General features: G+C 35.5%; 1 protein-coding gene across 8 annotated transcripts in view; it reads right to left on the bottom strand.

Annotated features, from left to right (window-relative positions):
• Positions 1-27654, bottom strand: part of LOC121373896 (E3 ubiquitin-protein ligase MYCBP2-like) — a 95615-nt gene that overhangs the window by 42650 nt on the left and 25311 nt on the right. For 6 of the 8 annotated variants that reach the window (XM_041500695.1, XM_041500700.1, XM_041500697.1 and 3 more), the window contains exons 32-54: positions 27231-27505; positions 25288-25323; positions 21086-21316; positions 19684-19878; positions 18705-18908; positions 18070-18207; positions 17675-17853; positions 17147-17286; positions 16048-16148; positions 15379-15576; positions 13899-14139; positions 13478-13596; positions 12983-13070; positions 12561-12616; positions 10478-10650; positions 9993-10137; positions 9236-9424; positions 8558-8729; positions 7376-7464; positions 6496-6612; positions 5845-6070; positions 3320-3444; positions 2496-2757 (exon numbers count right to left, since the gene is read on the bottom strand). In XM_041500695.1, coding sequence (XP_041356629.1) covers positions 2496-2757; positions 3320-3444; positions 5845-6070; positions 6496-6612; positions 7376-7464; positions 8558-8729; positions 9236-9424; positions 9993-10137; positions 10478-10650; positions 12561-12616; positions 12983-13070; positions 13478-13596; positions 13899-14139; positions 15379-15576; positions 16048-16148; positions 17147-17286; positions 17675-17853; positions 18070-18207; positions 18705-18908; positions 19684-19878; positions 21086-21316; positions 25288-25323; positions 27231-27505 — 3699 coding nt within the window. Of the gene's footprint in view, positions 1-1019; positions 1047-2495; positions 2758-3319; positions 3445-5844; positions 6071-6495; positions 6613-7375; positions 7465-8557; positions 8730-9235; positions 9425-9992; positions 10138-10477; positions 10651-12560; positions 12617-12982; positions 13071-13477; positions 13597-13898; positions 14140-15378; positions 15577-16047; positions 16149-17146; positions 17287-17674; positions 17854-18069; positions 18208-18704; positions 18909-19683; positions 19879-21085; positions 21317-25287; positions 25324-27230; positions 27506-27654 lie in introns of all 8 variants that reach the window. The other 2 variants (XM_041500698.1, XM_041500699.1) reach the window with 2 other exon arrangements.

The raw sequence follows: 27654 nt of genomic DNA, 5'->3' as shown, positions 1-27654 counted from the left end.
TTCACATGAAATATTGTGCTTATAGGTAGTACTAAACCAAATAACTTCCGGCTGGGTCAAAGTTTGAGGTGCACCCAACTTTTGATAGAGATGTGAACACTACAAGTTCTGTGATTGGTGATAAATGTGTGTTGGTTGCAAAAATTTTTTTAGTTTAATCTGGGTAAAAAAAAAAAATGCAATTTTATTTCATCTAGTATCACTGTGTTAAGCAGCCTTGTGCTTGAAACATGTATGGGGTACCTGTAAAAAAAAGTACTCAAATTTTGTGCTATATGTTACTATTGTTGTGTATGGGATTTGATTTAGTAGCTTACACCCTTGAAATTGCTTTCTCTACGGAGATATAAACTCAGCATCCATCAGTTCTTAAACCCAGTGAATTAATTAACTACTGCCCTATTGGCACTGAAATTATTTAATCTACAGTTTATGAGAATTTGGTCACATATAGAAAGACAACAGACTAATGGGCATCATGCTATAACTATAAAGGTACAGTTGTAGACATAAAGGTCCTGTGGTGTCATAACCTATGAACGATTCAGCAATGGAAAGTGTTAAATGAATGGCAATAAAGCTTTTTCAACTGACATCATCAATTATATCAGTTTTAAATTTCAAAAACCTAAACAAGATATGGTATTCGAGAGATGAATAAATCATGCTTTACCACATTGGATCAAAGATAATAAATATGCAAATATATTTATTTCAAAGTTTCTTCAATTAAAAAATCATCTGTAACCACATATAAATACCACTTTTCATTTTATAAAAATGACTGATGATACAAGAAATGTAGGCTTCCAACAAAACCACCACCAAACAGAAACTAGTCACACTTTGTGAAACATGCTGTAAAAAAGAGCATGTTAGAATAAAATGCCAAAAATCATAACAACAGTAGGATTTAGGCAGACTGAAAGTAACTGTTGCTAAAAAAAATAATCTGTTCAAGATGCTATTTCATCAGAAAAGAGTTTTGATGCAGGTTTTAATGGGCAGAAGAATATTACCTTCTTGGGGTTCATCATCTGAAAATACTGCAAATAAATGTAGGTACCCAGTTATAGCACACTGTGTTTAGCAAAGAAAAGGAAAGGGAAAAAAAGGACAGCACACCTTAATTTAATAACTTACAAAACTGGAAAATGAAAATATTTGATAAAATGATGACATTTTGGGGCACATCTTGTATTTTCTTAAAGCCTGATTTTCATCAAATCTGTTTGGGACGAACATTAATGCAGACACTACAACAGGGGCCTAATTCACAAAGCTAGACAACAAAGCATCCTCTTTGCAAGTCTTTTAGCATTGCACTGCAAGATCGCAAAGTTGCGAGAGTTTAGTGAATTAGGCCCCAGATCTGCGAACTGAATAATTTGTGTCAGTCAACGTTGGTCAGCAACCTGTTACATATTTTATGGATTCCAGACTCAATATAGCACTAATTTAGCACTTGCATCATATCCTGATTGTTTTGCTTATGGTGGTCCCCAACCTAACAACCTAAACCACTTTTGCAATCCAGTTCCAAGTGGCATAAACAGCATTCTTTCCAGTATCATCCATTTTCTTATTGTAAGGGATACTCTTAAACAGTAATTTTCATACCATACCCATCTCCAGTAACCAGATAAAGGTGTGGGTTTTTTACTCTATACAGAAACTTTGAATTTTGTTTTATACATTCAGCAATAAAGCCCCTATTTAAAAAAAAATACATTCAGCAATAAATCCCCTATTTATTAAGCCAACTCTAGGTGCAGTGTTCAAAATAAGTCCTTGTCCTGACAAGTGCAAATCTGCTCAGACGAGCAAAATGTACCTCAATAGTAAAAATGTTCATACAGTTTCATAGTTCTTGTACTTGAATAAAACAATCACTTATTTGGACAAGTGAAAGTATTGGCAGACAAGTTCATTTCAACTTATTTTCGTGCTTATATCCAATTAAGGTTCAAGCACGCTGTCCTGGGCACACACCTCAGCTATCTGGGCTGTCTGTCCAGACAGTAGGTTAATTGTTAGTTGGTTAGTAGTTAGTGAGAGAGAAGAGGGTGTAGTGGCCTTACACCTACCCATTGAGCCCTTAAGAACTCGCTCCGGGTTGGAGCCGGTACCGGGCTGCGAACCTGTACCTACCAGCCTGTAGTCCGATGGCTTAACCACTACGCCACCGAGGCCGGTGGCAGACAAGTAGATTTGTAGATGTACTTGGCCGGTAATAAATTCTGCTTATTTCTACCACTGAGATATAACCCTTCTGTAACACAAGTGTATGCATTTTTTTCCACAGAAAAGCTACCTGCTTACAAGACCACCACTGATATGCGTCTTAGTCGGCTCTTTCTGTTCACAGACAGGTGTCACTGTATATAAACTACACTGTATATAAAATATACAATAAATACCTTCTTTTGGTGTTATATTTCTGTTACACTCTCTTTGTTTACCTAACATTTAACTAAACACTCCACACAACGAACCTTCGTTTTTCTCTCCAAACGACGGGAACACGGCCGACTGATGATGTGCCGATGAGAAGTCGAATCCCCTGGCGCTGGTGGATGGTAGCGTGCTGAAGGAGAAGGGATCGCGGCCTCCCAGCCCCAGATCGCTCTCGTGCTGCAGGTAGTAGGTGTTGTCTCTACTCATACACAGCGTCCACGCCTCCGAGTCACTAGTGTCACAGTACTCCTCTATACTCTCAGAGTCCAGCTTCACCCACGTGCCATCAGAATTTGTCACCTGCAATATTGATGTCAACTGTACTGTAATGTTTAACATTTCATCCTAATTAGGAGAAAGCATTATGTGACTTATTGATTTTAGACCTCAACACCTGCTTTAAAATACAGTCAAACCTGCTCTGTATTAACCAGCCATATTCTCCCATATCATCTAATATAGCTAGTATAAACCAACCAGTATTAAATGCCACTGTTTGATACTCCCATTGGTAGCTGTTTTAACTGTATCAACAAAAAGAATACTTAATTATTCATATTTGAATAATTTATAAACAAAGTCAAACTAAAGTCAAAATGCAGTGAAACCTCTCAAAACCAGACCCTCCATACACTAATTCTCCCCAAACTGGACATTTTTCATGGTCCTTTTTTAAAATTAGTACAGAACTTAACCTCTCTAAACTGGATACCTCTTAAAACCGAAGATTTTACTTGGTAATAAACATGTACTAACTCAAACAAGCTTTTGTTAAAATTAATCCAGAAGTCTAAAGCTTAATAAACATATAATCATAAATTTTGAAAGACCAGTGTTCAATGCTTCAATTACATCTACTCACATCTTCAATTGCATACACTTTCTTGTTAAGTGTAAGCATACCAGTGGGTGTAGCCTTCAGATTAGGCTTGCTGCGGATGTTGTGTCCAAATGACCCACATTTGACAACCTGATATATACCAGGACCTACAAAAAACAACAACAACACAGAAATAAAATAGTAATAATGCCAGTGTGAGTGTTAGTTAAAGTGCTGTTCCAGATGTATGATGTATCAATCAACATATTATTTAATATGATTATAAAAAAAATAAAAAAAATTATATACTGGTATATTTTCCATTTAAAAATATTCCCCTAAAAAATAGAACCAGCTGAATTCGTTTCGGGAATTTCCGTAAGTTTTGATCCGTGACATCACAAAGGGAACTCCTTTCTATAGTCAGCGCCATTGTTCATTGCTTCTTGTGTGTTTATTATGGTTAAACGGCGTGTTGTTGGTGGCTGTAGCAATACAAAAGCCGATAAATTAAGTCTTCACACATTTCCTAGTAATGTTGCTGTGAGAAAGCTGTGTGTGAATTTGATTAAATCAACGTGGAAAGACTGAACAGGAAGAAAATGCCAGAGACCGTTGCGACAGCAGACACTTTAGGTTCGATTCGTCCGAACTGGCTTGTCGGCTTAAACGAGATATGGGAATACCACATGTTATGGCTTTTAAAAAGGATGCCGTACGAACAATGTTTCTGCGACACAAAACAAATGACAACAAGCCGACACCATCCACATTGAAACGACCTTGGGGTGCATATCGTCAATGTCCCAAACTGTGTTATGCTTCCAACTCCGGCCAGTTTGTTTTCTCATGCACGGTTCGTGCAATCATCGAGATCCGATTTGTCATCGTTTGCATATCGTTCATTTGTGAGGTTTTTCTTTACAGTTCGAGAACATTTTCATTAACAATAAAGTTCAGACAAGTAAGTATCTATAGCTTTGTCCGTCCCATCCTACAATTTTTTTTATTTTTTTTTTTGTAAATAACAAAAAAGAAGAAAAAAAGAAGAAAAAAAAGCTCTTTTTGTATGCATCTTAGAAAACAATCGGGTCAGAAATAAATGACTTGTAAATTCCATAGTATGGAAAAAGGTGTTCCCTGTGAGACAGACTAAATACATTAAATTAATTTTACTATACCTTCTCACAGAGAACACCTTTTTTCATACTATGGAATGTACTATAAGTTATTTATTTCTGAGCTGACTGTTTTCACAATTGCACACAAAATTAGTATTGTTTTGTTATTTCCAAAACACTTTTACTTCTTTTTTTTTACGTCAAACTAAACTGAAATTATTCACAAAAAAACATCTTCATAGAGGGATGGGACGGACTAAAAGTCGTTTTTGTTTATTTATTTGTTTACTGATATCGGGTCCACTTGACTCGTAGAATTCAAGAGTTATTTATCGTCTTTTCTACTACACCACAAGTATTAGAACATACAGTGTAGCAAAATAATTCGCACGAAAAGCTAAAGAACAAAACAATGATAAAAGTTGTAAATTAGTGGTAAGCTGTCTCCACCACCATTTTCATCGTCATCTGTCAGGCCGGTGGTTCGTCGGAAGATGTTCCAGGTTCAAACTGATATGGCATTATTTGTTGTGTTGCATAAATATTAGTCCAGTCGTCATTACTACACTATTCATCATCGAAAGAAGAATCGCATGATAATTGAGCTTGGCAGTCGCTGTCGGTCTCACTTTCACTTGCGCTGGAAGTCATCTCATAGTAGGTTTCTGTGAAGCGCATTCCCTTCATGATGTCACAGCTATTTACAGGCAAATGTTTTTACTGAGAATTTTACTTGGTCGTTTCTGGCAGTGTTCTACGGGAGTGATGTTTTAATACTTTTATGGGGCATTTTCGTAATTATTGATTTCCATATGGGTGTAAAATATTATTGCAATGAATTAAGAAAGCATTTAATTGTGGAATTTGAAATTTTAGTGTATGGTCTGGAAAAGCACTTTAATGAAGTTTATAATACAAAGACTATCATGGATTATTTCACACACTAAATGATCAAAAAAAATACTTTCATTATTTTGTAGTAAAACAAGACAGAGAGACTTATCAAAATGACGTCATTTTGGAAAATGATGTCGTTTTGTGGTCTCTTTTTAGTTACGTTTGAAAATTTTTGACATGGTTCTAGCTTGTTATTCAAGAAAATAATATTTGGAATAATGTGAATCGTACTGATTTTACGAAACTCATGTCAGGATTCATGTATTACCTGAGCGAGAGCTCATATAATAATCTCTATATATTAACATTTGTTTATGAAGTTAATGAAGAAGCTAGTTTCCTTCACTATATTCATATAAGGTTCAGGAATGTACCCACATGATTATCTTAATTTTTGGTCCAGAACAAATATTAGGTAGTTAGTGGTTAGTGAAATCAGTTTAATTGCCATGTTTTTGGTTTAACTACTGTGCCATCAAAACTGGTACATACACAATCAAGTCTTACACCCTTATTTAAAGACAAATACCATCACAGTGTAATGCTAACCTCTGTGCGGTCTTGCTGTCTCCCTAGCTTGCTCTGGCATCTTCCGTACAATCTGTTCCTTGGCCATTTCATCGAGAATGGACTTTGGTTCCTGGACCGGCACGAGAAGGGTCTTACCCAGGTGTTGGTTGTACTGGAGACACCAGGCTTCAGAGTATCCATTGACGCACCACTCAGTAATACTGTCCTGACCCAGGCGAACCCACACACCATCGTCATTGTGAATCTAAAGGAAAGGAATAGAATACTTGTTTAATGATATCTCACCACATATTAAACTATGGCTATTTGATGTTTGATCAAGTTACATGATTTTTCTGGTTATGTAAAACTTGGCGACAACAAGCTCTGTCACATATTGCACCAATGGCAGGCATGGCAGTATTTAACTGTTTAAAAAAAAAAAAAAATGCTATTTGGTTCAGTGCTACCGATAAGTCATAGTAAACGTATCTAAAACAGCAAAGTAACTGGCCAACATATGGTACAATGGTTCAGAGTTAATAGCTACACAATTAATAGGTCTATTTATTCTACACCAGAATTTGTAAATCAATATCTCTTTTAAAATATATTCTTAATTATTATGAACATTTTACTTTCAACTCTGGATGAATAATATGTAATGTGTGAATTGTAAACTGAACTGACCTCATCAATGAATGAAATAACTCCTTCTGGCTTGACCACACCAATCTGTTCACTCTGAAGAGTGGGGTGAACTCTCACTCTCAGACCGGCACTACATGTGCCTACAAACTTCCTCATCTAGAAAAAACCATAAATGAAACGTCAAGTTATTACACCACAAGAGACATAACAAAAGGCATACAAACAATGAGTAAGTAAGTGGGTAAATAAGTAACAGTAATGTGGCCTTACGCTTACAAAGTTGGGCTGCTCTATGTTTTCATTCTATAAAATGCAAACGTTAACAAGTTATTAACATGTCATAATCTTTAATCAAACTTAACATTCCTTATGAGGCTCTACATCAATTCTCAGTAGGACAAATGTCTTATCTTTTAATTGTTCTATCTGAAATGTGCTTGTCTCACTTGAACGTTTCTGCTGAAAGTTTGGAAATATTTCAGTGGTCTTTCATTAGGAAGCAAAACAGTGTCAGACATAACACAGTGTCAAATTCTTTTTAAAATTATCATTGGAATTGTCTGGTTGGACAATTTGCTACAAAAATGTACTTGTTCTACTCCCGAAACAACATGTCTCGGACAGAAAACAAGCCTCAACGAAGAGTTCTGCTTTAGTCTGAATACATTTTTAAAATCATAAACTAAAATGAAAGTAATCCATCTACTTTTAAATAGTAATCCAGACACTTTAAACTTTAATAAAACTTTAACTTGATTTTCATCATGTTTGAGACAAAACTTACTAAAATTTCCTAGTTTAGTAGCAAGAGATCTTTTTGGAATGGGACAAAGCTGATAATTTACACCATCTAAGGTTGACTATTTAAAACAGAGCTAGATCCCACTTCCAATTTTCGAAGATATATAAATGAACTCACTCTGTTAGGCTGATGTGCTTTCTTTGTACTCTGTGAAGGTGCAGGTGCCCCTTGTGGGGGTTCTTTGACTTCCACTTTGTATCCACCAGCTGTAAGACAACATATTAATGACACTTATAATATATACAAATAATCTAATATATACCCATTTAACCTTATAAAGACTTTTTTTACTCAATGAATTAGAAACATGTTTACTCAGCCAAAGATGATAATGAATAATGGAAAAATAAATACAGAAATTTTAATATTACTGTTCGGGCACTGAGATTGTTCCTTGAGTCAAAATATGCAAAGCATCAGTCAAAACCATACTGTAAGTTTTGGACAGAGAATATGAAATTATTTGGACAAACAGTGCAAACTCTGGAAATACTGTACAGACGATTAAAAATCTGGAATTTAACATAACATATGTTGAATACAAGACCGGAAATACATTTTCTTAGGGTTTCCCTTTCTTAATTTAATGTAATGGTTCTCTTGTCTACAAGGCTAAGTAGTTCAAAAAGGGTATGTTACAGGACATTTGTATCATTAAGTCTACACAACATGGTAACATATTGAAATAATTTGACTTTACAAATTATCCGCACATTAACAGTTGTAATACCAAACAATAACAGTTATAATACCAAACAAAACCCATTGGATTAATTAGCCATATCATTCAGACTGGATTTTATCATTAAGGGTTAACAGTCCTGTGAATATTATTGAGATTATAGATAAATTCCTCATTTAAAAAATATATTATTAATCTATTCTTCCTCAGACATTCTTCACTACATAGAATATACCTATGTTGAAGCCGTCAATAGTGGATCAGTTAAAACTACTCAACATAGTTTACAGTGTTAATATGGATAAAACTTGAGGTGTTTAGATACATCACAACAAATGCACTCCCCCCACTCCCTTACGGCTAGTAGTCTGGTCCGAACATCCCAACAGCCGATGGGATGGCCTAAATTTCTTCTACTGTATGCTCCCTCTAGTTCCTTTCACGTGACTGTAACTTCCATCTTTTTTTTTTCGCTGTTCAGTTTGGACATCTTTTTCTTTGGCTCTGAGTTAATCAGACATCTATCAGTTTTTCTTATCTTTATTAATTGCTTTGTGTGTGGAATATCTTCTTTGTACTTGTTTGAGGACAGGTGATGTTGAAAAGAAATTATATACCTGTATCAAAGCCATCGATAGTGGAGTGGATGTTGTAGAAGCCCACACAGCCTGGAGTCCAGTTTGCACTGTACGTTCCATCACTATTACTTTTCACCAGCATGTTCTCACTGGGCCGGGGCACAGCTGGGGCAGCATACCTCAGTTCTTCAAACGAGTAGTTTTCATATGCCTAAAAAACAACACAGCATATTCCTTTATACTCATTATATATTATTTATTATTCATTAGGTACTAAAGATCATACGACTAGAATTATTTCAGAAAAAGATGTTAAATGTGCGTGTGTAGAATGTATAATGAATGGTAATGATGATCTGTTTTGGACTTAAGTCACTAAATAGATTTAAAGAAAAAAACCCAGAATACTTGTTAAATGCACATCATGATATTTGTAATCAGAAGTTATTAGGTGTTTAATTTATAATGGTGACACTTGGTTCAGAGAATTAAAAAAAATACAAAGCCATTATCTGGCCCTTATTATCAGTTAGCAGCAAAGAGTCTTTTATATACACCTTCAAAGACATGCACTTCAGGTTGGAAAGGGAAACATTCTGTAGGTACGTACTTCCATTAAGGGGAATCCAACAAGAAAAAAATATGGCCGTCACTGATGTAATATTATCACAAGTAAAGCTATGATGTTACCAATTCACACAATTAGATGCCACACACCTTCATAAATGTAATAGAGTGGAACACATCCTTTCTGTCTTTGACGGTCGACTCGTATGGTGTGTCAAGTGATGGCGGCGGCATGCCTCCGAATGTCAGATCTCCTTCATCTGGTCGGCTGATTCGTCTCATTTTCTTCAAGTCATCCAGTGAGTCTTTCTGATCAATGGGAACAGCCTTCACCTCAATCTGAAATACAACTAACTATGCAGTGATGGACATACTCAAAAATTAAGCCAGACCTTCTGGTTCAATCCCACAAAAACATGTACAAAAGTATTTATGACATTATCTGCAACTATACAACTGATAATAAAATTCATTATTTAAAAAAAAAAAAGTCAAATGCAACTGTTGAAAATATCAAACATTATTTATTAATTTTAATATTTTGTTTTTCTCTTAAGTGCTTAAAATAAAAAGTTTTAGGCTATGTTAATGGCATTTTCATCTTTGTGAGTGAATTGGTTTTTGAAGGAGTTTAGCTATTTTCTATCACACAGTAAAACTAAAAAATTAATGAAGAAAAAGATTATTTACACAAAGGTGGTGGTGGGGTCCCAGAGAGTTTGAAACAGACACACACAGACCAAGAGACAAAAGCAAACTGGCAGAGATAGAGACAGACACAGACTGACAGCCACACACATACAGACCGACATAAATACATATACATAAATAGATGGATAGGCAGATAGATGGACAGATAGATGGACAAACAGGCAGTAATATGGACATACAGATAAATACAACATACTCTAAGATTTGGCACATTGACGAGATCGCCGTATTGGTCTTTGGTAAGAATTGTCACAACAGCTGGCCAGCTGCACTTGAGTTCCTCTTTGTTACAAACAATCTCACACAGTTTGGGGTCCAGGTAGGAGTCAGGTTGTAGCCATCTGATGAAATAAGCATAAATGTTTCCGATTATATTTAGTGAAACAGAAAAATTAAGAAAAATAAAAGATAGTAAAATATGTAGAAAAACATGTGATTTCAAACCATAGAAATGTTTTTAATTATTTAACTTGTATTGAAAAGTGTATTTACCTAGAAATGATGTTACCATGAGTTTAAACTAGAAATATTAAACTCAGACTAAACTGTTGTCTGAAACCACTTTAAAAAAAAAGTAATATATTATTATAAAATATTTTACAAATGGTAATTTAATGAATGCATGATCACACTACATGTTACTAAAAATCACTTAGCATTACACTGGATTGTAAAGCCTACCGTGCAAGTCTGCCTCCACTGGTACCAGCTGTACAAGCAACATAATCTTTGAGAAATGATCTCTCATTGGACTGCCAGCAAAATGGTAAATTTCCCTCCAGGGCCTGGATGATGGTCGGTGGCTGTGACAGAGCAAAGCCTTTTCCCAGCAGGTTCGAGTGAGCGTTGTAAACCTTTTATAGCATAATACAAAATGAAAAACATATACTTACATGATGCATACTAGATACAATTAATACACTAAAATAATCATTTAAAATACATATTAAATACAGTCAAACTTCGGTATCTCGATGTTGACCAAGCCACTGAGCTCGAGATATCCGTGGCTCGAGATAAACATAATAGTTGATGATACAAATTATGCCAAACATGTTTGCAAACTTAACAACAGTCAGGGGCGATTCGAATATGAACTGTTTTGTCTATATTTTCTCTGGACATTTTGTTCGAAACCCCCCCACCCCATCGCCAGTCTATGTCCATGAGTATACCAAAGATACATGTACTAATATACAAACATCAAACAATCACTTTGCCAAGCTTGTAGACAATACTAGCTAGCCAAGTTCAATATCCTGTCAAATAATGTTGAATCGGAATATAAATCCGGACATCAGAGGTAATCAGTTTCACAGTTATTACAGGGTTGTGTTGGACCTAGCATAGTAAAACTAAAATAATGTTATTTGTTACATTTATTTAACACAAAATCAAAATTTTATTAAGAACATATTATGGTTTGTTTTAATATCAATACTCAAAGAAAGTCCTCTGTTATAACCTGACTTGTGATCTGGGCTAACCCGGCTAGTAGATGGTCAGTTTTTTCTGTCGTTTCAATCCTGTTTCTCACAACACCAAGTGCATATAACGCCTCCGTCATAGTAGGTCGTTTTGGAGGGGCAGTGGTGTCGTTGTTATCACTAGCATCATCATCGTCATCATCTGGTGTTGTGTTTCTTGCACTGATTATTGTGTCAATAATGTTGTCATCGGTCACAGTCTTACACGTGCCCAAATAGTCGTCCAAGCTGGTGTAAGTGGCAATTGGTACATACAGTCTGCTTAATGGAATGTCGTCGTCTGAGTAATTTTCACTGTCTGGTTCTGGCTGGTTCAGGTTTTGCAAACGCTGCATGTCGGAAAGAGTTCTTAATTGTGGTTGGCGTTACATTTCCCTATGCCTGATCGATCATGCGTAAAGCATCGAGCACACTTATCTTCAGGTCTTGTTTTTCATCAAAGGCTTTCAGTTGACGCATAATTACCAGCTTGCAGTAAAGAACTTTAAGGTTGTGAATAATACCTTGATCCATCGGCTGTTTAGTAATGCTAAACTTTGCACTGCTTTTATAAATGATGCATTTTTTTTGTTACATGTGCCGATTAATTTATCTTTAGTAGATAAGTAAACACTACATGAATTGCAGCGGCATGTTAAAACAGTTGTTGACAATACCTGTATGACACTTCATTACCTGTTTTACTGTCTGCACCGTTAGTAACTTAATTAAGTTTTTATAGTTCGCCTTCAAACTGGCATCTCCCTTTCATAAACGCCTGGATCCGCTCCAGTTTAATGCAATGTATACAGTGCTCTTTATTACTTGGGAGGAATTAAGGGAAGAACAAAAATGGCAAATAAAAGCGATACTCAAAGCAGGTAATTTTTGCTATACTTCAAGGAAAAAACCAACAAAGTGTACCTGGGGACACCAAAATGTGCTCGACATAAGCCTGGTACTCGAGGTTAGCGTGCTCAAGATAACAGTGCTTGATTTGGTAACATTACATAGGGAAAATGCCGGGACCGGCAATGGACCTCAAGATATGTTGGGTACTCAAGGTTACCGAGGTTGAGATACTGACGTTTGACTGTATTTATTAATTCTTTTTAAACTCTAACAAATATGTAGAATGACATGATTGAATGAATGAATGAATGAATGAATGAATGAATGAATGAATGAATGAAGAAACAATTGGTTTATTAACACCACAGCACAATCAAATCATTGATCAGTTAATGGATGTCAAAGATCCATTATGAATGAATGAAAAAAGAAAGAAGACAACTTACCAGCTGAGCACCTTCTTCTATTATCTCTATCTCATCATCTAGTTCTTCAATAGTTACTAAAATATTTAAACACATCAAGTTCACCATAAATACCCAGAAAAAACAATAGTGTTATATAAATAACTTATAGCTGCTTAATTTCTTTTTAAGAGATCACATATTGACTGCAGTTTAAACCAGATAAATAAAATTATACATCTGTAAACACTTTTTTATATTAATATTATTCAATTAAAACACATGATAAAATCTTGATCCTATTAAAACTGGGGTCAAAGTCAATTGTCAAAAAAAAGAATACAATCCAAGAAACCTATAATTATGCCTTACAAGTTAAATCAGACTCTATATCTCTGTATATTTTAGATCAGAATGCAAAATATAATTTGGTCTGACAGTAAACAGATAAAATAAATAGTAACCTGGTGGCAAAGTGATGTCCTTTCTCATGAGAGCTGCTGCACACATCCCTCCCAAATAAGCCAGCTCTTTCTCCAGCTGTAGTATGCTCTGGAAAGAGAAAATACGAACAGACTAAAACTCTACAAAATTCTCAAAGGATGAAAATGACACTATCTTTTTACATTATAATTCAAAAACTATATTTTTCACTACTTCACCAGACCATCAAAATTCAAATTGGGCTTAAATCCACAGGGGATATAAACATGCTATCATCAGAGGATGAAAATGCAGTTTTGTGGATACATAGTGCACAATGAAATTACATAATATAACACAAAATTCAAAGAAACACTTCTATTATTGTTGGAGATATATCCACTGTCAAGGTATTTTAAAACACTCAACAGCACTTAGATTTACTATTATTAGTTCAATAAATATTGGATCAAGGTTTTTTTTGGATTTTTTAAATGTGATACATTTTGTAAAACAAAGTTTTAATAATGACTTACACTTTCTGGTTTGGCATCAAAGTCATATCCAATGACAATACACTTGAATCCATAATAGGACGATTTCTCATCCTTCACATAATCTGATGCTGTTTCCAAAGAAAAGATGACTTCATTTCCTGAAATAAAAAAATACATAACTTTTTAAGCTATTGCTGACAAAGAATAGTTTCTTTTTTTTCTAAAGTTATTGTAATTAACCTAAAATATTGGCAGCATACTTAATGAATGCTAGAGTTTTGGAGGCTTTTCACATTATTGTTATTTAATATAAATAAAATTTGAGCACATTTTTAAGGACAGGACAGAGATTAAACTAAATATTTTTTACTACAAACCATAAATCATGGACAAATCTTAAAAGTTAAAGTCTTTTTTATTTTTTTTTATTCTAAAAACTGTTCTAGTACAAAAGACGTACCTGGCAGAATAACAGACTGTTTTGGCCAACAATTCTGTCCATGGAATTTCTTTAAAACTGGCCAATGGGTGGAAGCAATGTCATGTTCTACAGTGCACACTCCAACCACTGGGTTGTCAGGAGTTTTCTTTCTTAGAACTCTAGCTGGAATGAAGAGCTGCAGTGCATCTTCCAGTTGTCCTGTTGCACACTGGTTGTCAAATTCTATGGCCATCCAGCGCACGCATTCTGGGAATTCAACCTACGAAACATTACAATATGGAATAGTGAAAAAGTAAAATAGTCATCTAAGGATGTAACTAGTTTACAGTATTAACACAGTATACAAACATCACAGACTATTAATATGGTTTGGGGCAGGGTCTAGCTCATGTAACTAGTTTACAGTATTAACACAGTACACAAACATCACAGACTATTAATATGGTTTGGGGCAGGGTCTAGCTCATGTAACTAGTTTACAGTATTAACACAGTAGACAAACATCACAGACTATTAATATGGTTTGGGGCAGGGTCTAGCTCATGTAACTAGTTTACAGTATTAACACAGTACACAAACATCACAGACTATTAATATGGTTTGGGGCAGGGTCTAGCTCATGTAACTAGTTTACAGTATTAACACAGTATACAAACATCACAGACTATTAATATGGTTTGGGGCAGGGTCTAGCTCATGGGGTAGATCCTTGCCCCAAGTGCATGGGTCAAATGATTAAGCACCATCAGTGGATCCATTACCTAATTGTTATTTTCCCTTCCCAACTAGTACCTCACAACTGGTATATCACAGGCTGTGGTATGTGCTGTCCTGTTTGTAGGAACGTGCATATAAAATATCCCTTGCTGTTAACGGAAAAAGTAAGGCATTTCCTCCAAAGACTGTGTCAAAATTACCAAATGTTTGACATTCAATAGCCTACGATTAATAAATCAATGTGCTCTAGTACTGTTGCTAAACAAAACAAACTTTAACTTTATGAACAAAGTTTTGCATAAAAATAGGATTCTGTCTAGAATAGTGGAAATAACATGTCAAAGTGTGAATTTTGTGATTTATATTGTGAACAGAGTATTATAATTGGTGGTCAGCAACACATTCTACATGAAGAATGCTGGTCAGAATTTCAAAGTACTGACCAATGATGACCATATTTGACAGAACTCTTTATGAAGTGAAAGTTAATAACCCTGAAAAAAAAAATCAAAGAACATTAAAGAAGAAGAAGGAAGGAACAAAATGGTTTATTTAACGACGCAATCAACACATTTTATTTACGGATATATGGCATCGGACAAATGGTTAAGGACCACACAGATATTGAGGGAGGAAACCCTCTGTCGCCACATGAGCTACTCTTTTCGATTAGCAGCAAGGGATCTTTTATATGCATCATCCCATAGACAGGATAACACATACCACGGCCTTTTATTTACCAGTGGCGGGAACATCAAAGAATACAAAAAGTGATATGTACCTTGTAGTTGGCCACACTGGCGTGCTTGTATGGGTGGTCACTCTCTACAACAGCGTAGTGCTCCGACGTTGTCCCAATGTCAATGATGCTGCTTTCAAACACTGACGACGAGTTCATTGGGGCAGGTACAATCTGTTTTGTGATGCACACAACTGCTGGTAGAATTTCCAGGATTAAGTATAACACCTGAATCGCTCCCTGTAAAACAAATAGCACAACTGTTTAATAATTATTACTGATTAACCCAAGTTTATTGAAACTTCATTATTTTGATGTTGAAAGGATCAAATCAAATAGCACAAGATGTTGGTGAAAATGATGTCATGAGACCATGTCGCAACTTAAAGATATCCAGGGCTCATGAGATAACAAGGTTGAGATAATGATATTTGACTGTTGTTTTAATAGTTAACGTTATTAGATACAAGATATTCATAACACATAATGAAACACCACAAAAATATTATTTTAGATACAAAATAAATACAGTGAAACCTGCCAAAGTGGCCACCTGTTTAAACAACCATTTATCTATGGAGGCCACTATGTTTTATTCCATATTATCTAATATAGTATATGTTAACCTGTATTAAGCAGTCATCTGTCTTACAAAATCATGTTTTAATATTTCTTAATTTGCTTTAATTGAAAATAAGACAACAGACAAACCCTTGGATCTTGGGATGCAATCGGACCAACATAGGCAAACAGCAGAGGCAGGAGTGAAGTAAACAAGTGTGACTTTCCAATGATTTCTTCCACTTCATCAACTGAAAACAAATATTCAGAATGTTCACATGATAGAATTACAAAACACTTCATGACATTATAAGCTAACTAAATATGTATCAATGTATGTTGCACGTTTCATTTTGTACATTATCCCATGCCATGCTGTGTGCCCTGCTATACCGTGGTGTTGTAGGCGTGTATGGGGTCATTCACAATTGTCAACATTAACATAAGCATACAAACCGTACGCTGGGGGGGGGGGGGGGGGTTAACAGCCGCTGTACGCTTTTTAGAAATACAAATAAATGTCGATTTATAACTTTCCGAGAAATCTATTTTCCCCCTAATTGTCGTTATTATAAACAGCACCTATTCAGCACCCATTTTAAACACCGATACCTCACAGATAACTACGCCTCACAGCGGGTCTCTCGAAAAAAAGGCAGTAAACTACATAACAAAAAAGAAGAAGAATGGCGGACAATGTTTACGATCGCCCTAATATAACTGCCAATAAAAGATGGACAAAAAAAATCAACATTTTATTTTGTACACTTATGGGGGGGAGGGGGGGGGGGTCATGAAAAAGTGTACTCTTTGTACACTTATGATAATGTTGATAATTGTGAATGGCCCCTATTGTATTGTGTGGTTCATAATGTCTGTCTGTGTTTGCCTCACGTTGTTTTTCTTAACATTTTCCATATTGCTGACAGCTGCTTTCTCTCAATCTGTCTGTATATAAATAGACATACACTGCATTTAGCCATTTTTAATGTGACAGACCCTAGTTTTTAAACACTACTGCATATTTTTCACTATTAGATAATTAAAACCTGTTTCAACCTCACAGATTCTTGTTTCACTTTATTGTAACTTTATACAGATGTGTTACAAGTTTGAACATTAATCAAATTGAAACGAGATTTTGTCACTTTAACAGAAGGTAAAATATGACTAAAGAAACTGAAAATAATACTAGATTTTGTCACTTTAACAGAAGGTAAAATATGACTAAAGAAACTGAAAATATTACTTGACAAACTGTGAGCCCTGCGAAGAAGATCTGTCGCCATTCTGCACACTGCACCAGTGATGTCGATGGCATTCTTCCTGGCCTGTAGTTCTGCTAGATTCTTATTTGTTTGATGATACGTTTCCCCATCTTGTGGTGTGCTGAAATTAAATTTCATGTTACAAGTTAAATTCTATTATTTCTTGCATTAGTGATAAAAAGTGACAGCCCAGGTTGCTTTGGTTTTAATAAAAATGACTCAAGCAAACCAGATTTTCAATAGATGCAAATGACTGAAGTGTGTGATTCCCAAAAGCAATAAATGCCAAATTAAAAAAAAAAAAGTTACAAAACGAGAGTTTAGCTACTTACATCCATGTATCCACACTTTTTCTTTCTTATTTCCAGTGAGTTAATGTGTTATTTCTTAAACAATTGCAGAATACTGTATCGTATATTTTTCACACTAGGAAATAAATAAAACTGTTTACTTCTTTTTTATAACACTATATAGACGTTATACTGTATTAGTTTTAAAACACTAGCAACCTGTAGTAAAGAATCTGTGGTATTTGTCCTCGCGTGTGGTTGGTGCCATTGGTGCTGAAAAGGCAATGGGTGAAAGTGAAGGTTGTTCCATCAGAGGCTTTGACCTTGCTGATGCCGCCGTCTCCATTCAGTGTCCTTGGACCACAATTCTTCAGCTTCAGTGCATACTTCACATTTTCCTAAAAAAAAGAAATGTGGACCTATCAGAATCATTGTATAAGAATTGATGCCTATTGTCTTTCCAGTTCAGTGAAGTAAGCACCTCTAGTACAATGGGCCCCACCTCCAGTAAAATGGAGAATGAATGAATGAATGAATGAATGAATGAATGAATGAATGAATGAATGAATGAATGAATTAGTTTTTCCAAAGTGCTCACAAGAGAGAGGCATTACCTTGAGTGGAACAGGCCTGTCAAACTTTATTTCTGCAATATCGTTGACACAGTCTTCTGGTTTGTATGTTCCTCGTACAAGTTCCAAACTGTTCCAGCGATGGTGATGAGACAGGTCTTGAGCTCCATCACCAGGCTGCTGCAATAACAGATTAAACAAAATATTACGGCTTTTAACAATACAAATCACAACAATTGTGGTGATATAATGATTAAACTAACAGTCATTAAGGCTGGTTATAAAGTTAATGTTTGTTTTGTTTAACGACACCACTAGAATACAATGATTTATTAATCATCGGCCATTGAATGTCAAAACATTTGTTTATTTTGACAAATAACATTTTAGAGAAAACTCACTACATTTTCCCATTAACAAGGGACATTTTTTATGCATGGATATTTTTCCACAGACAGGACAACACATACCATGGCTTTTGAGATACCATTCATGGGACACTGATTAATATGGGGAAAACCCAATCAGAGAAACCTTCTGGACAAAAAGTGTTATAATAAAATATCATCAGAAAAAGGTAGCAATTGTTAATGAGAAATTCCGTTTGTCTACATTTAATGAAACACATTTCCAATTTGTGAATACTGCTACATAAAACTATATTTGTTTGAACTTACTTCATCTAGCAGTTCCACTTCGAAGTCATACTGTCCTGCTCCTCCATACAAACACACCCCAGCTATGATGATCCCCGGTCGGTCCACAGAGAAAGCCACTGCATCAGGACTTCCATTACCCGTGTTCCAATATGCACCTTGGCTCGTGCGAGTAAAACGGTTTGGGGTGACAAGCAGGGGCCTCGATGTTGTATTGAAGTCAATCTACAATTAATCAACTTATTTCTGTAGATGTATATACTTAATGTGTATGCAGGGACAAGAATAACAATTGAAAAAAGCTCAAAGATGAGCAACTGTAAAATAGCAATGAGCTTGGCAAGCAAATTTAAAGTATATTTAAGCAATCTTAGATCAGTTCTTGTATCACCAGTCAACCATGCAAATCTTTTTTTTAACCTATATAACTAGGAATGAGGTCTGAAGTGAGGAGGGGGGTCCAAGACTAGTGATGAAGTTACAATTTGTAGTGAGGTGGGGAACAAGTTGGATGTTTATCTGTATTTATATAGAGGACAAAAAATTTACATTTTCATCCTCAAATGGAGGGTACTGGCTCCCCTGATCCTCCCCCTGGTCCTCCACCTGGGTCTCTCCCTGGGTCCTAAGGGCCTGTTCTATTCATGTTTCATACTACTGTTTTATGCATCGGTTTTGAACTGTTCAATTGTTAAAACACTTTTACCTAATTTGAAAGCTTTACTACTGCAATTATTCTTTTATGTTACAAAATACATCAGAAGATTTTCTTAGTGAGGAGTGCAGGATGATTAAAAAATAAACAATAATACATCAAATTTACGAATTAAAAGTTCCCAAATAATGGATTTAAAGTTTGTAGTAAGTAAAATGATTGTCAAAAGATGTGTGTGTACTATTATTGTAGATGTAAATTATGGATAAAAAATGTATGGTAACTAAAAGATTATGACAAGATGTGTTTGTACTATATAAATACTTGAGTTGACTTTTAACTGACCTCTAAGCCTGTAGCAGATGCAGCCAGTTCGCTGATGATGGATGTCATTAAAGCACAAGTGTTCACCACTAATGAGGGAGGGAATGTTGGAGCATCTTTGTTGAGAGCCTGGCGAACTGGCAGAGCGACGATCATCAGCAGGTGATCCAAGACTTCTTTAAATGAGATGTGGCTACCCCAGCCCACACTGTCAACCTGAATATAACACAAGACTTCTTTAAATGAGATGTGGCTACCCCAGCCCACACTGTCAACCTGAATATAACACAAGACTTCTTTAAATGAGATGTGGCTACCCCAGCCCATACTGTCAACCTGAATGTAAGACAAGACTTCTTTAAATGAGATGTGGGTACCCCAGCCCACACTGTCAACCTGAATATAACACAAGACTTCTTTAAACAAGATGTGGTTACCCCAACCCACACTGTCAACCTGAATATAACACAAGACTTCTTTAAATGAGATGTGGCTACCCCAGCCCACACTGTCATCCTGTATATAACAAGACTTCTTTAAAAGAGATGTGGCTACCCCAGCCCACACTGTCAACCTAGATGTAACACAAGACTTCTTTAAATGAGATGTGGCTACCCCAGCCCATACTGTCAACCTAGATGTAACACAAGACTTCTTTAAATGAGATGTGGCTACCCAAGCCCATACTGTCAACCTAGATGTAACACAAGTCTTCTTTAAATGAGATGTGGCTACCCCAGCCCACACTGTCATCCTGTATATAACACAAGACTTCTTTAAAAGAGATGTGGCTACCCCAGCCCACACTGTCAACCTAGATGTAACACAAGACTTCTTTAAATGAGATATGGCTACCCCAGCCCACACTGTCAACCTGAATATAACACAAGACTTCTTTAAATGAGATGTGGCTACCCCAGCCCACACTGTCAACCTAGATGTAACACAAGACTTCTTTAAATGAGATGTGGCTACCCCAACCCATACTGTCAACCTGGATATAATACAAGACTTTTTAAAATGAGATGTGGCTACCCCAGCCCACACTATCAAACTGTATGTAACACAAGACCTCTATAAAAGAGAAGCAACTACCCCCAACCTCAATTAAACATAAAATGCATGACATAACAGCCTGGGTCACGATTGTCAACATGATCTGTACAACAGAAATATAATGTCCTAAAAGGCTGAAAATAGATAAAAACTTATGAAGTCAAACCCAAGATATACAACCCAAAATATACACACACAAACACAGACACAGACACTCACTCTCTGTATCTGTCTCTCTCCCTAACTCCCTAACTCTCCTTCATTCCTGTCTGTCTCCTTTCCTTTCCTCTCCCTATCTCTCTCTAATACTGGGTGCTTGTGTTCAATTACATACTATTATTCTATCCACTGTTTATATATTACATACCTCCATCCTACAGCTCATGTGACTGGCCAGCACGGGGTACTTGTGCATCTCACTGAGCCGCGCTTGGCTGTTGGTGTTGTCATCCATACACAGCGACTGTCGCCTCAGCACCTCCTCCGCCTCCGGTTCACAATTGATGGGCATGATGCTGGTCAGCTTAATTGCCGGGTGACACATGGCTTCCATCACTGCAGCCAGCAGCCGACCCACACCACTCACATTGGGCATTCCCTGAAACACAGACAGACACTATCACGTAGTTACAAAGACACTATGGACATTTGGCATACACCTAACATGAACGTAACTTGATCAAGACATCACAAACATTTGACAAATCCCTGCATAAATTAATTAGTTTTTTGTTGGTTTTGAGTTGTTGTTTTTTTAATTAATGATGTAAAAACTAGGGGTTTTGTTTTTAAAACTAGTTTTTTTAACATAAAAAAAAACCCCTAAAAGAACTTAATTTGGTCAAGTTACATCAAGACATCACAAACAATTTTTTATTGTTTTTTTTTATGTAATTCATCATAGTGGGTTTTGATTTTTCTTTTTGTTTTTTTTTAAACTTCAAAAAAGTTAGTTTTTAATTAAAAATAAATAAATAATTAATTAAATATTAAATTTAATTGTTATATTTGGAAGCTTTCAAATATGGTTTGTGTTTACATACTGACATACAATTTGCTGCTCAGTCTCTGATGACATGTGACTAGTAACCTGCTGCTGGGGCCAGGGCTATTTTTAGACTATAGGCACTGAGATAAACTCTGCACAGAAAATGGTACAGGCTGTGGTAACGGAGCTGGTCAGTACTGTTGCTGCAGCTAAGAGCTAATTATAGCGTAGTCTTGGAGACTGCAGGTCGATTCACTAATATCAAAACCTATATTAGCTCGGCCATTTACTTTTCGATCGACCATTCAAAATTGCGCCAAATTCCCTCCATCAAAATTGTGCACCCTTTTCTCTTTGGCATATAACTGCTTCATTCAAATTCTATAGCACCACCACCACCCCCACCCACCTGCTACCAATTTGATCGGGCTGTTGGTGCTCCCTTGCACCTGCCAGTGCAGGCGGTCCCTCCTCTCCCCTCCCCCCCACCTTTCCTGTCATGGCCAAGGCCGGCTCTTGTGCCCACGACAGGCGTGCACTACAACAGCTTGTTCTGAATGTGCACGTAAAACCCTATGACCTGACCTGACTGCAGGTCTTGCTCCCTGTAATGATATGCGGGGTCCCCTTACAGGCATGGTCCAGCTGGCAGGTTTAGCTGAGATATGGTGTGAATCAGACCTGAATAGTAATCTGTGTGACCACCACCATCCCCATCCACCTACCAAGAGAGATATTTATAGCATCTGGAGATACTCTCTTATCTGTACACTGGGTGGGAGTTACATATATGTGGGTACGGTACTTATGTCAGGTGTCGGGTACTTATGTCAGGTGTCAGGTACTTATGTCTTTGTACCCCAAGTTGTTAATAAACACAGGTATACATGATACATGCTAGTTAAGGACACATATGTACTTGTATGTATATTGAGCATTTATTATGTTATGTATTATTGTGACAGCATATACATGTACCTATTATCTCGTGAAGCACTGCAAGTACTACCAGTGCCCATACAGTCTGCATATACATGTACTTATCATCTTGCGAAGCACTGCAAGCACTACCAGTACTCATACAATCTGCACACGTCCAACTCGTGCTACCCCAGGGAACCTTACCCTGTAAGTGGGGTAGTGCTGTAGTGCTGTAAGACCACTAGTGCTCACGCATTCATACAATCCTGTTCCCACACACAATCCTGTTCCCACGCACAATGCTACCCACTCCATTGGGCCTTAGGTTCTACTTTTATCAGACTTTATGTAAATATTATTGTTTACCATGTTTCACATGACATAGATGTTACCCTCTACTAGTCTATGTTGATTAATGTATTTTGTTACATCTTTCGTTGTTGGGACCGATGCCTGTGCGATGTGAGAGTTAGGAATTTTGTTATACATGAACATGTACATGTACATGTGATTCTCAATGGTATCATAGGCGTATGGTACACTGTAGTTTGTACCATGGGCATCGGTCCTCCTTTTTGCCAAATATATAGTTAATAAATAATATGCTTGATTCACCTTGTTATGTTGTATGTGAACATAAATAAATTGATTATTTTTAATATATATTTAGATAAAACATTCATGGGTGCAAATTGACAGTTTGTGAGAAATGGAGTTAACACACAAAAGCTTAATGTAGATATAATACAAAAGTTGATGATGTTGTCGTCGCCACTATCAGAAAAGAAACACAAGCACCTTACCTACTGAGTTTGTTGAAGTGACACAAGTACAAACTAACATATACAACATTAATTTCTAAGCTATCGGTTCTTGAAATGACATCGACATAGATGTGTGTTTCTTGATTGCATGGTTTCATGTAGAGCCAACAACTATAACTGAATATATCCACTCAACACAAAAATATGAATGATCCACTAGTTCACATATTCTTTTTTTAATTTAGTTTTCTGAGGGGACACAAATGTAATAGCAATAATGCGACACTATATAATTTGAAGTGCAGTAATCACTCACACAAGTCCCAAAAGTTATATCAAACATACTTCTTAGATGATATTTAACATCTCTTACAATAGTGTGTAAGCATTTTTTTCATCCCTCAATATTACTGTGGGATCTAGGCTAGCTGTATACACCTTACATACTATTAATTAGTCTAGTCTCTGACTTTAACATGAATATTGTACTTCAAATACTTTCACCATCAGTTCCATACCAGTGTTAAGTGTCAGATTAATAGTATACTGAATTATATAGAAGCTGAAAATAAATATATTTGATGCTCGTGTGTAAAATGACTAGTGCAATTTTATCACAGATTATAGATAAATAAGTTTAATATCATGATTAATCAAGTTTCACTACATGATTAAATACCCGGGCACAAGGTTATACAGTACAACTTTTAAGTCAAGACTCAAGACATTAGTAAAATCTCCTAACTTTAAATACATGCTGAGCAAAGCTTTATTAAAGCTTTGAATTCAGACTTTTAAAGTTTTGTAAGCATGGGACCTGTGTCCACATTTATAAAACCTTAGTCAGAATTAAGATTAAGATTAAGCTCATATTGCATGCATATTTTGTTTTAAAGTTGAGACATTACATTTTACAAAATGCTTTGAAACAAAAGGATCAGAGCTATTGTTCAAAACACATATCATACAAGTAAGTTGAAGTAGATTGTTGTTTAGAAGTCAAGTCTGGGGGTCAAGATATGTCAAGGTTTACAATCTGGTAAAAATTGTATCAAGATTCTAAAAAAGAAATTTAAATTGGTTCCTTTTAAGTTTATATTTAGACAAAAATGTACAAGTAATTTAACAACATTACGAAAAAAATTAACTATTGCATGTGATTTGAGAAACATAAGAAGAGATTTTTTATTTTTAATGTACCCGGTAAAAATAATAAGAGGTATGATAAGAGATTAGTATAATTCACTAGGCCCAGCCCTATCTCACTCTATCCATAAAATCCTGAATTTTAAAAAAAGTGTTTTAGCATATGACTTCCATAAATGAACACTAGTTCACTAGTTCTCATCCATAAATAATAGATGGTTTGCTATAACAAAGACTCCTAAAAATTACTACAGTTTACAGTTGTTACACAGCTACATATTTTTTGTCTATACTTTTAACCTAAAAACTTTCTTTTATTTTAAAAAATACTTTTCAATCAACATACCATAAAAATGGCATAAAAAAGACCAAGCTGCATAGTTTAGAACAGTCTATGACTCAATAGTTAAAAGAATAACACAAGATTCTGCAACATGACTTGATCACACATAAAGTGGAGGAAAATAAATACACACAAAAACAAAAATGATTGGCCACAATGAATACTTTGGTATTCAGAGGTTAAAGCATTGTGATTTAATGCTGCAACTGTAAAGACAATTAAACAATAAAAAGAAATGAAATGAAATAAAATAATTTAACAATTTAAATAACCTATTTAACGGACAATGGTAAGAATTAGACATTTAAAATCTGTTTTTACATGACAGAACAAAAGCAATACACACAAAAACATGCTAAACTAAAAAACTAAAAAGTGTCAGTAAGCTAATAATAGGTTATACAAACCTTTTTCACACATTTTTTTGGACTAAATTCTAGTATCTGTAAATTAGGAGTGCAAATGTTAAGAAAAAATTAAACACTAAAAGGGTAGTAAACACAACACATGGCTCATTCTAAAGTTACATGTTAATAGCTGTTCTGGAGATGATCATAAGTTTCAAAAAATAGGAATGTACATGCTAAAAATGTCTTGTATGTACAAATAATGCTAAATTTTAATTTTATATTATGTATTTATTTAAGATCCCTTCTCTTTTTTTTTTAATGTGATCATTTCTAGAACAGTACAAAATACAAGGCTAAACCAAAAATGGTAGTATACACAGCACACAGGTTTAATTTATGTACATGCTAACAGTGCTTTACTGTTTCTTCACTTTTTAACTACTATAAATGCATCCAGGTGACAATATTCACAAGTATGCAATAAGTAACTGATGCACATCATCTCAAAGCAATCAACATGAATATTGCTAAAGCCATCTCTGTAACTTAAATACTATATTAGTCAATGTAATTTCTAAAGATTTATTTTTAGAAACTACATTTGATCAAACAAAATACCATGTGCTGTCTTGGCTGTTTATAAAAGATCTTTTGCTATTTGGTAGGTTATGTAGTGATAACAGGTTTACGTTATCACATTTTACACTAAGTGTCGAAATTGCTGTATGTGACAGACCATCTACCAATAGTTTAACATGAGTACTGGTGAGGTACATGATATGCCCATCAAAAGGCCGCAGTGACCTAGTTAATGTATGCATCACACCACCATCCCAAGTTGTACTTGCATGCAAGGTTTTATGATCCTAATTGAATTGATAAGGAAAATAATAATGGCCAAAACAAGGATTTCCTTTAATTAATTTGCAGTAATGCATGAAAATTAGGTTGTAGCAAACACACCACCATCCCAAGTTGTACTAGCATGCAAGGTTTGATGATCCTATATGATAAGGAAGATTATAATGGCCAAAACAAGGATTTCCTTTAATTAATGTGCAGCACTTGATGTATGAAAAGTAGGTTGTAGTGACCTAGTTATGGTGCATGACACACCACCATCGCAAATTTTACTTGCATGCAAGGCTCAATGATACTATATGAACTGATAAAAAAGATATGCTCTGGAAACAAAATGTTTATGGATGAATGTATGGATGGACAGACGGATGAACGGACAACACCATACTATAACACAACCCGTCAAAGATAGGCAAATAAAAATGTACTAATTATGCATGAACAAATATTTGATTCCTTTCCCAGGGCTCACACTAAAGTCGAGTTTCAGATACTGTAAATCATAAAATATTAGTTATTTTAAAATTTATTGAAATCCAAATATGTGACATATTGGCGACATAGAACTTTAGCAAGGTCATCATATCAGAAACTGAAAAAAGAAAAAGCTAAAGCTGTAGAATTAGGTTAAATAATACTTTTGATCTATTTTGACGTTATGCAGCTTACAGACAACTGAATTTTAGTAGAAAATTACAGAATGTAAATGCTAACTATTGTTGTTTGCTATCCATTTTAGTTTAATCAGTAGCATGCATCCATTGTTGTGTGTTCAGTTAATCACTGACAATTCAATCACACAAATGCTTTTCTGGACAGTCTGTTGTACATCTCTTTAAATTTAGTGTCATAAAATGTTGGCATGGCTTCGCTAAATTCACTAACGTTTTATGCTCGCTAACATTTCTTCTTGAAAATTATTAAAATGTTGTTAATTTAAAGACTATTTTATTAGCCAAATTCTAAATGTTTTAGCTACTTTATATAAAACTTAGCAACTGGGTAATTTGGCAGAAGCCCTGCTTTCATAAAAGTACAGCTAAACACATGGTTTTGTTAAAGTACAATCAAACAGAGGTTTTCAAAATTAAAACCTAAAACAAACATTTCGTAAAGGTAAATAACACCACTATTCTCACCGGTTCAATCTGGCAGAGTAAGTCACACAAACACCACCACTTGAGCATCCCAGTCGGGTAGAAGGCGTGAAAACACGATTTGAAAGTCTCGTGACACTCCAGCAGGATCTCCTCACGCAGGTTCTGATAGTCCGTGAGGGAGACCGGTTCATGGAGAAACACCTCAAACTTGGAAGAGTAGAACTCATCTGCCAGAACTCGGCGCAGTAAGTCACACGTATTTCCTATTCGCTCGGCCAGCTCCGTGGTTTCCAGTGGATATTTCTTTTTGGTCACTAAAATAAAACATTGTTGGTCACATTTAAAGTCTTTTTATTATAGAGTATAAAAATGTAATTACAGTAAAGTAGAATGAACATGCTTAGAACAAACTACTGTACAGAACGAAATGGTCGTAAAGTCACGTTTTGCCCTGCTATGTATT

This window comes from Gigantopelta aegis, chromosome 6 (genome assembly GCF_016097555.1).
Source record: "Gigantopelta aegis isolate Gae_Host chromosome 6, Gae_host_genome, whole genome shotgun sequence".
Lineage (NCBI taxonomy): Eukaryota > Metazoa > Mollusca > Gastropoda > Neomphalida > Peltospiridae > Gigantopelta > Gigantopelta aegis.
The sequence above is the reverse complement of the archived record's forward strand: the minus strand, read 5'-3'. Positions and strand labels throughout refer to the sequence as shown.